The following is a 15,737-nucleotide window of genomic DNA, read 5'->3' as shown; positions in this document are numbered from 1 at the left end:
TCTAAATATATACCTAAATATTAAATACAGCAATTTTCATGGGTGAAAAAGAACCAAAACCTAGGCAGTGGCAACATATATGAAAGCAGCTCTCAGAATATGATCTGCCAGGCGCTGGTGGTTCACACCTGTACTGTATTCCTAGCTACTCACAGGACGTTAAGATCTGAGACTCACAGTTCAAAGCCAGCCCCAGCAGGATCCAATTAACCACCAGAAAACCAGTAATCGTGCTGTGGCTCCAAGTGGTAGAGCAGAAGAGCTCAGGGACAGTACCCCAGGCTTATGCCCCATGATTGGTGTGTGTGTGGGGGGGACTTAACTCTGATCTTCTGGATAGTTCCATCCACCTTCTGATTTTATTATCACTTTCAAGATGAAGGCCAAATAATACATACCGTTTATTCCTTCCTGCGACATCAACAAATGTAATGTTTACGACTACCATCTTATCTTTTCCTTGGTGTCCTTGTATCTACCATACTTTGGAGGTCTGTTTATTCATCTACATAAATCAGGCCATGTGGGTGCTTAATCAAAAAATAAAAATGTGACAGTCACTGTGGAGACCCGTTTGCTCAATTCTGTGGTCTTGAAAGTGAGGTCATTTCACTGACTGGCTTCTGCTGAGGCAGATGAGTGAATGATGTAGGACTTCTTGGATGACACAGCAGGACAGTCTGGTGAGTGTGTGAAGTGTGGGCTCTGTTACACAGACAAGAGCAACTCTTTGAAGAAGGTCTCAAGATGCTCACAAAGTCAATGCCATGGTTTAGAGAAAGAATCTTTACAACTGGCAGAGCACTTATAGCAACAGGCTCTCTTCCATGTGTGTTTTAAATGCAGATTATTCAAGAGGCAGAAATAGGAGGCCAGCCTAGGCAAAAGATAGCAAGATAAGCCAAGATAGGCATCGTAATTCATGCCTGTAATCCAAGCTATTTAGGAGGCAGAGGTAGGAGTATCTCAGCTCAAGGCTGGTCAAGGCAAATGTGTGAGGCCCTATTTGAAAAACAAACTAAAGGCAAAGAGCTGGGAGTGTGGTTTATGAAGTAGACCTGGAGGCCCTAAATTTAATTCCCGGTACCACAAAACAAAAGGTAGATTTTTCTCAGATTGACCCAAGACTATAAACCACATCTCTGTGGAGTTTAGTAATGAATCTGCATTTTATTAAATTTTCCAAGGTGGACATAACCAATTTCTGTGTCGAGCAATTGTCAGAAAACGTCCTCTCTGTTGACTGACTTCTGCGATGTTTCAAAGCTTTTGTTTCTTCTTCCATTATCACGACCATTCCTGGCTGTCCTGCTTCTCCTTCTCTTGTCTTCTCTGCAGAACTAACCAATCCCAGCAGGCAATCTCTGACTGTTAATGATGCCATGGTTTTACTCTGGTCCCTTTCCCTCTCACAGTTCTTGGGGCTCAGATCTATAAATATTATAAAAGTAAATCTGCTGGTGAATGAAATGGTTCCAGTGCCATATTCCTTCTTATAAAAAAAAGCCAGCATTATATTCAGATATTAAGGGATCAAAGACTGTGAATAAGTTTACATTAATGAAATAGATAAACTGAGACAAGTACTAAGGTGGAAATCTTTTCCAGGTTTTCTCTCTCCAGAACGTAATAATGTTATAAACTTTTTACACCCAACCATCATTTTGCTGATGTTAGTCAAATGATAACCACATTTTTCTCTAAAAGCACTGACTTGACGCCAGTGGCTACTCAGAGGCTAACATCTGAGGATCACAGTTCAAAGCCATTTGGGCAGGAAAGTCCCTGAGATGTTTATCTCCAATTAACCACCATAAAGCCAGAAGTGGAGCTGTGGCTCAAATGTTAGAGCACTAGCCTTCAGCAAAAAAAAAAACCCTCAGGAACAGCACCCAGGCACTGAGTTCAAGTTCCAGGATTGACTGGCACACACACACACACACACACACACACACACACACACACACATTTACACACACACGGGAATATTTTCACTGTAAGTTGTAATATTTACATATGTGATCTGTAACCTTATGAATGTCACTTTGGTTTCTTCTTAGAATAAAAAAGTAGCCGAGAATGAAGGAACAACCCTTCACATCTAGAGCAATTTCTTACATTTTATTTCCAACATCAGGGGCTATAATTTTGAACCAAGAGCAAGTAAAAATTCACATTGCTGAACATATATGCACAAAGCATTGCTTTAAAGGAACTACTATATGTACTCATTCCAAAAACCATGTAGAATATATTCCACAAAGAACAACTATAGAAGTGTCAGAGGCAGGAAAATCTCCTAGGCTGAATAATGTAGGTTAGTAAAATTAGCATGCAGCAACTGGGTATATTGTTGCTTATTGTCAAAGACATGTTCTGGGCTCCTGCCACATACAAACACAATGTATTATCTCATTATTCATTCCCCCAACCTACCCTCTATCACTGTCTATCTTGGACAAAGGTTAAGGGTGTGTCTGACTGGCTCATACAGCACCTGGTGGACAATGGTGGTTATAAATATGAGGAACCAGCAGCCAGACATCTTAGGATCAAATTCAACTGCCTCAAAATTTGTGAGCCTAAATTTTTAGGCTAGACAGTACAGCACAGTGGCAGAGTGGTTGCCAAGTTTGTGTCAGGCTCTGGGTTCGATCCCAGATACCACACATACAAAATAAGTTTGCTGGGGGAGAGGGTAAATGGAGAAGGGGGAGAAGGGTAAATATAATGAAAATAATCTATGTACCTGTGTGACAATGGAACAAGAAAACGAGATTGGTCTGGGAAGAGGGAGGGATGGGGAAGCAGAGGATTGGAGGGGTGAGTGAAGAAAATGCTTAGTATACATCTAATAGGAAACAGCGTTAAAAAAAAAAAGTGACTTTTAACCATGAACACACTTAGCTTTCCTCGACCCTGATATATGTAAAACAAGGAAGGGCTGAGGCAGTGGTGAGAAGGTCTCTAAATATTTAATAAGTCTCCAAAGTTATCTAAGCTCCATCCAGGAGAGCCAGAAGACTCTAGTAAGGCAAATAAATAGGATGACTCCTTTGCCAGGAGTAGCTACCACTAGGAACAACATAAATATCCAATCTATAATGAAGCTCAATAACAGTCAAAAGCTGCTTTTATATTGTGCCAGCCACAAATTCTATTCATCTATACACAGTTATTCTCTTCTAAAGGTTTCCAAACTCTGCAAGTGCTTACTCTGAATTTCTCAAACTTATGTACTCCTCAAGGGTTCTAAATACATGTACCGAACTTTTGGCAGGCACCAAAAATGCAGCTGTCATATGGAATCACATTTCCTCATTCCAATGCCTCTAACCATCCATCCATCTCTGATAGAGACAGAACACAGGCCTCGGCAGACCCAGGGCTGGAGTCTGGCTCCAAAGCCTGGTTCCAAAGCTATGTCCCACCTATTTTTTTGCTCTGTGTCCCTGTCCCTGATGAAAACTTGAATGAAAGGATCACATCTGTAAACACACTGGGATTCTAGACTGATATGGTCCCTACCTACTGGATCCAAGTAGTCACGAGAGCTACGTACAATCTACTATGTGAACTGAGTACGTGGGTCTACTAATCACTCGTACGTGGGTCTACTAATCACTCACTGTCGAACACATTCCCCTATGATTATCCTCATCTTAGACACACTAAGGCCCAAATAACACTTAAAAAAAAAGAAGATAAAAAGGAAAAAATATTCTGGTGTCAAAACTATGGATTTTCAACTTCTCTTGTCTAAAGCAAATGAAAAACAAAACCACATTCCTAACATGTCTGGAATTTAGAATTCTGACCAATAAATAGCATGGCAGTGTATCAAACTTTGACTATAAATACCTCCTGGTACTGGGCTCTGGTAGCTCATGCCTGTAATCCTAGCTACTCGGCAGACTGAGATCTGAGGATCTCATATCAAAGCTGGCTGGCACAGAAAGGTCTGTGAAACTCTTATCTCTAACATCCAGAAAACTGGAAGTGCCACTGTGGCTCAACATGCTCAACATGGTAGAGTGCTGGCTTTAAGCAAAAAGGACAGCACCCAAGCCTCAAGTTCAAGTCCCATGATTGACATAAAAACAAAACAAAACAAAACTGCTGGGTGCCAGGTGGCTCATGTGGGTAATCCTAGCTAATCAGGAGGTTGAAATCTGAGGATTTCAGTTCAAAGTCAGCCAGGATAGGAAAATACGTGAGACTCTTATCTCCAGTTAACCACCAGAAAACTGGAAGTGGCACTGTGGCTCAAGTGGCAGAGTGCTAGCCTTGAGCTGAAGAGCTCAGGCCCAGAGTTCAAGCCCCACTACTGACAAAAACCAAAACAACAACAACAACAAAAAACCCAAACCCTTTTCATGGCTCTACAAATTCTAGGCTTTCTCTTATGGGATACTACAAGTACACAGAGATCTGTGCAAGCACTCTCAGTGAAGAGCAAAACTAAAAACACCCATCACTCGTTAAGTCTGTTATGCCACAGATACATGATGGAACACCATGTGGCCAGTCAAAGGAAAGAGGTAGGTCTAGTCACACTGATACACACAGGTAATCTCAGACATACTAGTAAGCTAAGGAACAAATGACAGAATGTGTGTGTGTGTGTGTGTGTGTGTTTTGCCAATCCTGGGGCTTGAACTCAGGGCCTAGGCACTGTCTTGGGCTTTCTCAAGGCTAGTGCTCTACCACTTGGGCCACAGCACCACTTCCAGCTTTTTCTATATTTATGTGGTACCAAGGAATCAAACCCAGGGCTTCATTCATGATATGCAAGCACCTTACCACTCGGTCAGGTTCCTATCCCCCAGAATGTGTTTACTAGGAATGGGGGGGGAGCTTGAGAGGGGTGTGGGTATGTGTGCATAGTAAGGCTTGAACTCAGGGTCTCACACTATTGTTCACCTTTTGTGCTAAAGTCACACAACCACTTCTTGATTCTATTTTTATTAAAAGCAAACTGTGTGAGAGTGAGGAAGGAGAGAAGGAAGAGAAGTCGGGAGGGAAGGAGAGAGAGAAGGAGGCAGACAGATAAGAAGCATGGATGGATAGTATTATGTAGAGAAGAGTACCTGAAGCATGGGTGAACTTCCCTCAGGAGTTAGAAATTATACCAGGACAAAGAATGTGTCATTCATGTTCTACTTGGTAGACATCTGAACTTAAAGCTAGTAATTACTTATGAGATAATAATATAAAGTTCTGAAGTGAAAAGAACTGGAAAGCTTATTTTTATAGGATGGAGTTTATAATACTTACATTTCCAAAGCTGTAAATACACAGTAACTAAAGCACTGACTCAAATCCTACTTTAGAAGCTCTTTGTAACTGGGCATTGGTGGTATATCAGTCATTCTAGCCACTCAGGAGGCTGAGATCTGAGGATAGTGGTTCATAGCCAGACTGGGTGGACAAACCTATGACATTCTTCTCTCAAATTAACCAGCAAAGAGCTGGAAGTAGAGTTGTCCTCGAGTGATAGAGCACTAGCCTTGAGCAGAAAAGGCCAAACAAGAGTATGAGGCTGAGTTCAAGCCCTAGCACTACCCAAAAATAACCACCAGCAGCAACAGCAGCAGCAGCTCTTTCAAACACTAAGCCATTCAGTGTAGAGGCTCCAAAGCAAAGGCTAGCAATGTCTGTATTATCAGACTATGCCATAAATGACACAAATTTCAAAAGGTACATTTATGAAACACTTAGACAAAACAAAACAGCTAAAGCTGTATTGTTTTGCTATACTTATTCAACACTGGCTTGCTTGGTATTTGAGAGAACTAAAAGTCTAGTGTCCAAATGTAACTATCCATCATGTATTGAAAAATAATCTCCAGGTATGTACTCTGACCAAAATTTTGGCACAATTAAATCATACACAAGTCAGATACAAACAGTTATACCTCAGCATGTAGCAAAATCCTGAAAAATAGCATAGCAAATTAGCTATAAAATCATTTATTTAAACTCTCACAGTGAACTGTAATCTTCTGAAGTCACACACATCACAATACACCTTTGCACAGGTAATTTTATTTTCTCCTGTGGGTGTTGACAGTGCTTATAGGTTTTAATTTGAAACATTCGGAAAGCACATACCCGAATATTGTCACATTTCTTTACATCACGATTCGGTAACTATTAAACAGTATGTCTACTAAACACAATGAACAACATGGTATGTTTACACCATTCCCTTGTAAACAAGGCTTTTGTGCACAATGATAACAAATGGAATTAATGCATACCACAATATCAATGAAGAAAAGACCTGCTCTTTAAATAAACTATTCTGTTTATAAATAAACTCTTGATTTTTTTTTTTTAGTACACATTTACAGACCTGATCAATAAAAAGGAAGAATGCATGTTTTTCTCTTTTAAAAAGAAAACACTGTGCTAGGGACCACTGTGGGAGAGGGGTAAGAAGCAAGCAAAGGCTTAGAGGGTAAAAAGTACTGTCATACTGCAACCTGTCTGTTAGCATACACCAACACAAGGGCAGGATTGTCTGGGGAGGAGGTCATCTTTACTTGAATTCCAGCAAGTTGCAGTCGATCTTATAGTACACGTAGGGGTAGTATTCTTGTTGGCTCAGGTTCAAGCCAGGAATGTCCATAGGAGCCTATTGAAAAATCAGGAAAACAAGTTATGTACTTAAACAACTTGGAAAAAATAACCATTATCATTTATCCTTGAACACTTACTCTGGGCTAAATGTATCCACTGATGTTGATTTAACCTGAATTAGACACTCTTTCCATTCTGCAAATATGGAAGGAATCCCCACAGGCTGCTCACTTCTAGAAAATAGACAGTGAGCAGCAAGCCAGATTCAAACTCTGACTCCAAGCCCACATAAACATTTTGTCCTTTTTGATGAATACTGCAAAAAGTAATTCTCAGTTCTCAGGCTTAGAACAGACACTTGGTTAATGATATACAAGCTTACAAATGTATTAAACCTACTATGGTTTTAAATGTACCACTTACAAAAGCATAAGAATTTACAAGTGGAAACTATATGTCAAGTAGTTTGGCCTCATATTTTATTCATATTTTGTTGAATGGGTTCTAAGTAAGGCACATATGGGATACTATCATCCTAAAGAGAAAAAAATGAGTAATATACCTTTAATTAAATATATAAATAGGGCTGGGAGTTTGGCGTAGTGGTAGAGTGCTTGCCTAGCATGCATGAAGACCCAGGTTTGATTCCTCGGTACCACATACATAGAAAAAAGCTGGAAATGGTGCTATGACTCAAGTGGTGGAGCTCTAGTCTTGAGAAAGCCCAAGGACAGCGTTCAGGCCCTGAGTTCAATACCCAGGACTGGCGTAGCAGCAACAAAGAACACATATATTGTTTAGATCTACTTTTGTTTAAAAACCATTGTAGAAAAATGATAGTTCCAGGTCAAGAGACAGTGACTCAACCGTAATCCTGGCTACTCAAGAAGCTGAGACCTAAGAATCACAGTTTGAAACCACCTCAGGCAGGAAAGTCCATGAGACTTTTATGGCCAATTAACCAAAAAACTGGCAGAGCACTTCAGTGCTCTTAAGTGAAAAGTAAAGGGGACAGCATCCAGGCCCCAATATAAGTAAACACTCAGGTGCGCACATGCACACGCACACACGCACACGCACACGCACACACACACACACACACACACACACACACACACACACACAATCCATCGAGTAGAATTAAAATAACTATACATTTTCTTCTTTTCTGAAATTTATAGGTTTTGAAAACTAGTGGCATAGTTGTTTCAGTAATTCTGTAACTATAAACATCTGATACATACATAGTACGGTGCTAATGAGTTTCTAGGAATAGCATGAAGCAAAGCACAAGTATAGAACAGAGTAAAAATAAATTACTTACTAAGATTACCTAACAAACAAAGAACCTCAAAGCAATGATTACATACCATGATTAGGCATCATTATCATGATACATATTTACTATCTTTTTGTACATAACCTTTTTCTTTTAGTTATAAATATGCTCTTTTGGAATAAACAAATGTGACACTCAAGACTATCTGCCAACTTGTTTTCAAGTAATAAGGAGGAAAAATGGAGCCAAGAACCATTTAGTAGAGAGAAATAACACAAGACACCAGCCTGCCATGCTAAGTGCCTTTATCCCAAGAAGTGGCAGAAATGAACACAGCTATCATATTTCTTCCTGGACTCCTTGGTTAAAATAAGCTTTGTGTTCGGCGATCCACATTGGTTCTGAAAACTGGACTGTTCCCCTCCACAATCCTGAGAAGCAGATGGAAAGACAGTGGATCTTTTGACTCCAAGTATCAACAAAGAAGATCTCAATTATGCCTCTGTAGCTTTGTTCAAGGACAAAGTATCCCTTATTGTCAGGAGTAATGTCTGAGTAATCCTTCAGAACCCTGACAGAGTGTTCATTATAAAAGTCTTTCTTCTCTTCTTTTTCTTGTTTCTAGGACTTGAAGCCTGCTGCTCTCAATTGGTCCTTTCTCTGATGGCTAGCACCTTACCATTTGTGCCACACATACAGTTCTGGCTTTTTGTTGGTTGAGTGGATTTATCTGTCTGGGCCAGCTTAGAACCATAATCCAGTCTGTTTAAGTAGCTAAGATTATGGGCATGAGCCATGGGTGCCCAACTTCCTCATGAGCACATTGAAATCATCACTTTTTCTGTGAAACTGGGTTTTTTACTTCCACAAATTGGGGCTACTTTTTTGGTTGATTCATGCACAGAAGAAATAGCCTGTTGCTTCAGATTGTTTAATTTGCTTCCAGAGCTATTCCAAAGCTCCTGGAATTCTTCATCCATAGAAAACTGACAGCATTTACAATAGAAGAAAAGTCTATTTTTTTTTTTTGATTAGGAAGATTTACTAACAACATTCGTCCCCTAAAGCTTTAATAGTATTCTGGGAATTAGGTAGTCCACCTTCAATGTCTTCTAAGAGAATTCCTTCTGTTATGTTGCTGTTGTTCGTTTTTGTTTTTGCCAGTCCTGAGGCTTGGACTCAAGAGCACTGTCCTTGGGCATTCCTCAAGGCTAGTACTCTACTACTTGAGCTACAGTACCACTTCTGGCTTTTTCTGTGTAGGTGGTACTGAGGAATGAAACTCGGGTCTCTGTGCATACTAGGCAAGCACTCTACCAGTAGGCCATGCTCCCGGCCCCTAAAAGAATTCCTTCTATCCCTGGCTAGTCATGGTGATCTAAAATGCCAAGGACATTCCTATCTTTGAAATTGTGCTTGGGCATGAAGGCCTATTTCCTATTACTTCAGCTTTGGGATTATTGACTAACAACTCAGTCTTTGACTACTGTTTCTGCTTGAGTCCATTTAAATATTATTTTCATCCAAAATCTCTTCTAATACCACATTTTCACATAATTCTCAAACTAAGCAAGAATGTCAAACTTATATCCAGAGCTTCCGGACAGTTCTTTCAAGTTAGATGACCCATGGCGATGATGACCATTTTGTTTAGAGATGAAGGTCTGCCATGTTCCAACTCTGCCACACTTTGGTAATGACAATAACGACTCAAGACACAAGATGTTTTGTCTACTCTAAGTGAGGATAGAATTGCTTTCTGAACAACTCTCCTTCTCTCCATAGATTTGGATCCGTAATTCTGGGCGAGGAAGCAGGGCAGATTCATATGATCTACCCTGTCCTGTGCCTCACCAGAGCTTCTACCCACACATGTGTCTACACCTAAGCCCACTGCCAGATCAGGGTTTCACCAATGAAAGCAACAGAAACAAGACTGTGTATACTGTTCGAATAATCTTCCAGGCTATCTAATAAGTACTTACATCAATAATAGCTGCTGCACTGCTATCTAGATGTTTGTACAATTCATATAATACTTCTCTCAGTTTCTTCATTGTCTTCTTATTAGGCTGAAGTAGCATTGCTTGGAAGTTCACTGGCAAGCCATACCTGACAATAAAGCAGAAACAGTGTAAAACACAAGCGATTACATAAAGAAAATTTCTCTTAGTACTTGTTACTTAGAACTTAGTACTTTTATTTAGTACTCGTTAATAGACAAAGTATATCATTTCAATAACTCTCTTTACAATCTCAACTAATACCATAAAAACTACACTGTCACAAACACAGCACAAACATCTAGACATCTAGTCTTCACTACCCACTAGAAAGCTCTTTTTTTTTTTTTTTTGCCAGTCCTAGGCTTGAGCTCAGGGCCTGAGCACTATCCTTGGGTTTTTCTCAAGGGTAGAACCCTACCACTTGAGCCACAGCACCACTTCTGTCTTTTTTCTATGTATGTGGTACCGAGAAATCAAACCAGGGTCTTCGTGCATGCTAGGCAAGCACTCAAGCACTAGGCCAAACTCCCAGACCCTAGAAAGCTCTCTTTAAAAACAAACTACCATTGAGCTTGGTGGTACATATCTCAAATTTCAGCATTTAGGAGGCTCAGGCAGGATAAGCACAAGTTGAAGGCCAATAAAGCTATACAATGAAATCCTATGCCAACAGGGGCCAGGAGCACGAACTAGTGGTAGAGAACTTGCCTAACATGAATGAAGCCTTGGGTTTAATTCCTTGGTACCATATACACAGAAAAAGCCATAAGTAATGTGGCTAAAGTGGTAGAAGGCTAGCCTTGAGAAAGCCCAAGAACAGTGTCCAGGCCCGAGTTTAATCCCCAGGACAGGCAAAACGATGACGACAACAACAACCACCGAAAAAAAACAACCTTGAAATCCTATGCCAAAAAAGAAAATCAATCAATAATTAAAAAAAAAAATTAGCTGGTCAAAGTGGCTCATGACTGTATCCTAGCTACTCAGGAGGCTGAGATCTGAGAATCAAGGTTCAAGGCTAGCACAGGCACAAAAGGACCTGAGACTCATCTCCAATTAACCTCTAGAAAATGGGAAGTGGGGCTTTGCTCAAGGATAGGGCAATAGCCTTGAGCTGAAGGGGGACAATGCCCAGGCCCAGAGTTCAAGCCCCAAGAAGGAGAAAAAAAAGAATATATCTACAGGGTGTCTTTTTTTAAACCTGGTGGCAAAGGATAAGAAAAATGTGTCCTTGATAAACTGTTGGGTAGTGACTGTTTATCCCACTTGATTGGTCTTTCAGTTTTTCCACATCAAATTCTCACTGTTGGACTGTGTTGTAAGAAAGAGGTCCAGTGAACTCCCCAGAACCTATGAGCATTTCAGGCCCAAGTTTCTTAACTAACTTTCCTTACCTTAAAACAGATTCAACAAAAACCCTTAATGCTTTCACATGAATCCACGCAATGAATGCCTCACTGAAATTTACTTTCAGCCACCGCACAAGTGGTCCCTTTAAAAAGAAAACACAATTACCACAAATTAGGTGTCACAAGTACCAATTAGATAGGCCAAATATTTGTAAAGGAGTTGACTAGCCACTGGTAATCCACAGAAGAAATGTCAAGAATTTACTTTTTTAAATTGCCAACTACTGGCCTGGGAACATGGCTTAGTGGTAGAGTGATTGCCTAGTATGCTGAAGCCCTTGGGTTCAATTACTTAGTACCACATACATAGAAAAAGCTAGAAGTGTTGCTGTAGCTCAAGTGGTAGAGTGCTGGCAAAAGGAACTCAGGGACTATGCCCAAGCTCTGAGTTCAAGCCCCAGGACTGGCAAATAATAAAATAAAATAAAAGTAAAAAATTTCAACTATTATTCTATTAAATATCAGACTTAGTATCTCAGAATAAAAAGTTAGCCACTACTCTCAGTAAACTCAACATACACAAATGAATTAAACCAATTCATTAGAAAACAGCAAATACAGCTGAGAGTTTGGCCTAGTGATAGAGTGCTTGCCTAGCATGCATGAAGACCTGGGATCGATTCCTCGGTACCACATACATAGAAAAAGCCAGAAATGGTGCTGTGGCTCCAGCGGTAAAGCTCTAGCCTTGAGAAAGCCCAAGGATAGTGCTCAGGCCCTGAGTTCAAGCCCCAGGACTGGCCAAAAAAAAAAAAAAAAAAAAAGGAAACAGCAGATAAGAAATGACATAGAAGAGGAAGTTAACAGGATACATTGCATACATGTGTGGAAATGTCACAATGAACTCCCCTCATACAACTGATGAGTGCTGTTTTGTGTATTGTGTGCTGGTATTGGGGCTTGAACTCAGGGCCTAGATACTGACTTTGAGAATGTTTTGCTCAAGGCTAGCACTCTACCACTTGGGCCACAGCTCTACTCCCAGCTCATGGACTCTCCTGCCTGGGCTAGCATTGAACTGTAATCCTCAGATCTCAGCCTCCTGAGTAGCTAGGGTTACAAGAGTGAGCCATCGGTGCCTGGATTAATGTATGCTGTTTTTAAAAAAGGAGACAAGAATACATACAAATTGCTTTTTCTTGTCAGTAGAAAGCCTGTTCATTTCTTCTTTATCTGCTTTCATCTCTTCTTCATTATACTGAAAGTCACGAACAATGAATCTAAATTTGGAGGGGAAAAAAACCCACAAATTTGTTCATATTATATACAGCTTATCTAACAAATTAAAGAAAACAAAAACATAATAATCTTACTTGTTTTCCCTGGCTTTGTGTCTGAAATCATCAACCGCTTTCCTAAACAAGGTGACATTACAAAGGTAACTATCTTGGTCCTCTGAGAGAACACTAGGGACAAAACAGAAAAAGATCATTATAAATTTCTTACTGTACTTACTGCTCTCCTACTGAGGACAGAGTTCAGAAGAGGTGCAAGGAAAGGGAATACAACCATTCCTGAAGCACGTCCATATCCTTTACGTGTACTGCCTCTATTCTGAACACCGTGGATGTTTCTTCATGACACCTCCATAGTCTCTATTTCTAACTGACCAACAAAATTAAACACTAACTCAAGCAAAATATCTAAGAAGCACTCTTCCAAAAAATAAGACCGAGGACCTATTGCACGTGGTAAAGCTTTTGCCTAGTAAGCATGCCCCCACAATTGATCACTAGTATTAAAAAACAAACAAACAACAACAAAAAAACAAGCAGCAAGATTTGTGTCTCTATCAGTACCAGGTTGGTTGCTGACAATGTCTCCTTGCTACTGAAGCACATGCCCTTCTTTTCTGGAAAATCAATACTCTTTTCCTCTCTCGAATCTAACCCAGCCAGCTGACCAAGGCATGGCTCAGATTCAGTGTGAGGTTATCCTCACACTCTGGAGATTATTGTTCTTCCATCATTCAATATACTGTGTATATCTCAGGCTTTATTTTAGACTTCTGAACATGTCAGTGGGCTTAGAACTCAGTCCCACCTCTAGAAATCACCAAGAAATTTTAACCGACACATTCATTTGTAATGCCCACTGTTTGGAAGGTAAAGTGCGTGGCTCATACAACATGTAATTTGGCTTTCAAAAATCACCTGTGAGCACTGACACCTACTCAATCATGACTTTGTGGTGGGGGATCGTTACCAAAAGTTTCTCCCTCTCTGTAAGTCATGCATTTGTGTGTGTTTTAAGCAACTTTATCAGGCTTTAATGACATAAAAATTGTACAGACTTTAGTTAAATCTGGACACATATATACATGAGACTATCCCCCACAACAAAGGTAATTAACACTTTTATGTCTAAAAACTCCCTTATGTCCTTTATTGCTTCATTTTTAAATGTTCAGTCTTTATTTACAGTGTGCTGCCTCTGAATTTTTATTTATTTTTTGCTGGTCCTAGGGCTTGAACTGTGGGCCTGGAAACTATCCCTGAGCTTTCGTGCTCAAGGCTAGTGCTCTACCACTTGAGTCACAGCTCTATTTCTGGCATTTTGTGGTTAATTTGAGATAGGAGTCTCATGGATTTTTCTACCCAAGCTGGCTTCATCCCACAACCCTTAGATCTCAACCTCCTGATTATAGGTGTGAACCACTAGTGCCCACCTTCTTCTGAAACTAAAAAAAAAAAAGTTTGATGAAATGGAGAGAGATCTTATAGAATTTAAAGATACTTTATTAATGAACACACGCAAAATTACAATTTATTTTTATCTCAAATTAATTTATTCAACATTGAATTAACTTTGAAAAATCAAAATACAGTTAAAAGCCTTTTCTTTTTCCTTTAAATTTTGTATTCTGAAATAAGTTCTAATTTTGCCAAGGCTAGCATGTAGCCCTGGCTGACCTTTGGCTGGGGTCCTCCTACCTCACTGTTCTCAAAACTTAAGAACTGCCTGGCCAGCCAGGTAGAGTCTGGTGGTAACTACAAAGCTGAACTGAAGACTGGCTTTAAGAACTGAATCTGTCCTGGTTTTTAGCTAGGTAGAGAGAGACCAACTCACCTCTCAAGCACAGGACCGACAGACACTTCAGAATTGCCATCGTTTTGTGATCACTGACATGCAGAACTCTACTTCTCTAGATTTAGAATATTTAAATCTCTTAAATTATGTCTTCTACAACTATTACTCTTTGCTCTTGCTCCTAGTGCCTTTAAAATCCAAAGCAAGTCAGCTACCAAGTGAACAGAGTTCAATTTTAAAAACTTGTTAGGGCTGGGTACCAGTGGTTCACACCTATAATCCTAGTTATTCAGCACGCTGAGATCTGAGGACTGTGGTTCAAAGCTACCCCAGGCAGGAAAATCTGTGAGACTCTTATCTCCAATTAACCATCAGAAAACCAGAATTGGTGCTATGGCTCAAAGTGGTAGAGTGCTAGCTAGCCTTGAGCTCAGGAACAATGGCCCAGGCCCATGACCAATCAACAAAATACCTGTTAGGGAGATAGTGAGGCAAGGGTTGACACTGTCCAAAAAGAAATGTACTTTGCCTGACTTATATAACTATAATTCCTATATGCATCATCTTTATAATAGTGATTAAAATTTTTTAACCAGGTGCAATAGTCCATGCCTATAAATCCTAACCCTTGGTAAGCTGAGGTAGGAGGACTGCAGCCAAAGGTCAGCCAGGGCTACATGCTAGCCTTGGCAAAATAATAACAGCCTGTTTCAAAATAACGAAATTTAAAGGAAAAAGAAAAGGCTTTTAACTATATTTTGATTTTTCAAGGTTGATTCAATGTTGAATAAACTGGTTTGAGATAAAAATAAATCAAAATTTTGTCTGTGGTCATCCCACAGCCATAAGCAATATCCTACCATTTTGATATTATGACATTAATTATAACTTTATGTAATACTTTGACATTGGTGGTTTGTTTGTTCTCGTGTGGGAGGGGCACAACTCATGGGTTTAAACTCAAGGCCTTGCACTTGCTCAGCTTATTTGCCTGGCTGACACTCTACCACTTAAGCCACATAGAGCCTATCTGAAAAGTAACTAAAGCAAAAAAGGCTGGGGAAATGATTCAAGCAGTAGAATGCCAGCCTAGCAAGGACAAGGTCCAGGTGCCCCCATCCCCCTCAAAGAAACACTTTACAAAAAAAGAAACCATGAGTCCTTAGTATAATGTATTTTTAGTTATGTACATGTATTTAGCTATAACATACCTCATTCTTATTAAATTTAGGAGTGAAATCAGTAAAACAGGATGTGGGTCCAATTGAGGAAACATATAAACAGGTAAGTACGCCAAAGCTGAGTACTATACCAGAAGACACACAGAAGAATAATGAATACCTTTATGTGAGTATTCAAGAGTTTCACAGATGAGGCCATCCAAGTGGTAGTTTGTGAGACAGGCAAAGGAGAACATGACTGATAGAA

At 39.9% G+C, this 15,737-nt stretch overlaps 1 protein-coding gene and 1 pseudogene across 3 annotated transcripts in view; both read right to left on the bottom strand.

The window, feature by feature from the left end:
- Positions 1 to 15,737, bottom strand: part of Atp6v1c1 (ATPase H+ transporting V1 subunit C1) — a 68,982-nt gene that overhangs the window by 19,583 nt on the left and 33,662 nt on the right. Inside the window, exons 9-14 of one of the 3 annotated variants that reach the window (XM_090339179.1) lie at positions 12,593 to 12,685; positions 12,406 to 12,499; positions 11,265 to 11,362; positions 9,850 to 9,976; positions 6,549 to 6,640; positions 1,170 to 1,431 (exon numbers count right to left, since the gene is read on the bottom strand). In XM_090339179.1, the coding sequence (XP_090195305.1) occupies positions 1,410 to 1,431; positions 6,549 to 6,640; positions 9,850 to 9,976; positions 11,265 to 11,362; positions 12,406 to 12,499; positions 12,593 to 12,685 (526 nt within the window). In that variant the 3' untranslated portion in view covers positions 1,170 to 1,409. Of the gene's footprint in view, positions 1 to 1,169; positions 1,432 to 3,731; positions 6,641 to 9,849; positions 9,977 to 11,264; positions 11,363 to 12,405; positions 12,500 to 12,592; positions 12,686 to 15,737 lie in introns of those variants that run through there. The other 2 variants (XM_090339177.1, XM_090339180.1) reach the window with 2 other exon arrangements.
- On the bottom strand, positions 8,204 to 9,738 carry LOC150059098 (general transcription factor IIE subunit 2-like; annotated as a pseudogene).

The sequence above is a fragment of the Megascapheus bottae genome, chromosome 9, assembly GCF_031878675.1.
Source record: "Megascapheus bottae isolate mThoBot1 chromosome 9, mThoBot2.hap1, whole genome shotgun sequence".
Lineage (NCBI taxonomy): Eukaryota > Metazoa > Chordata > Mammalia > Rodentia > Geomyidae > Megascapheus > Megascapheus bottae.
The sequence above is the reverse complement of the archived record's forward strand: the minus strand, read 5'-3'. Positions and strand labels throughout refer to the sequence as shown.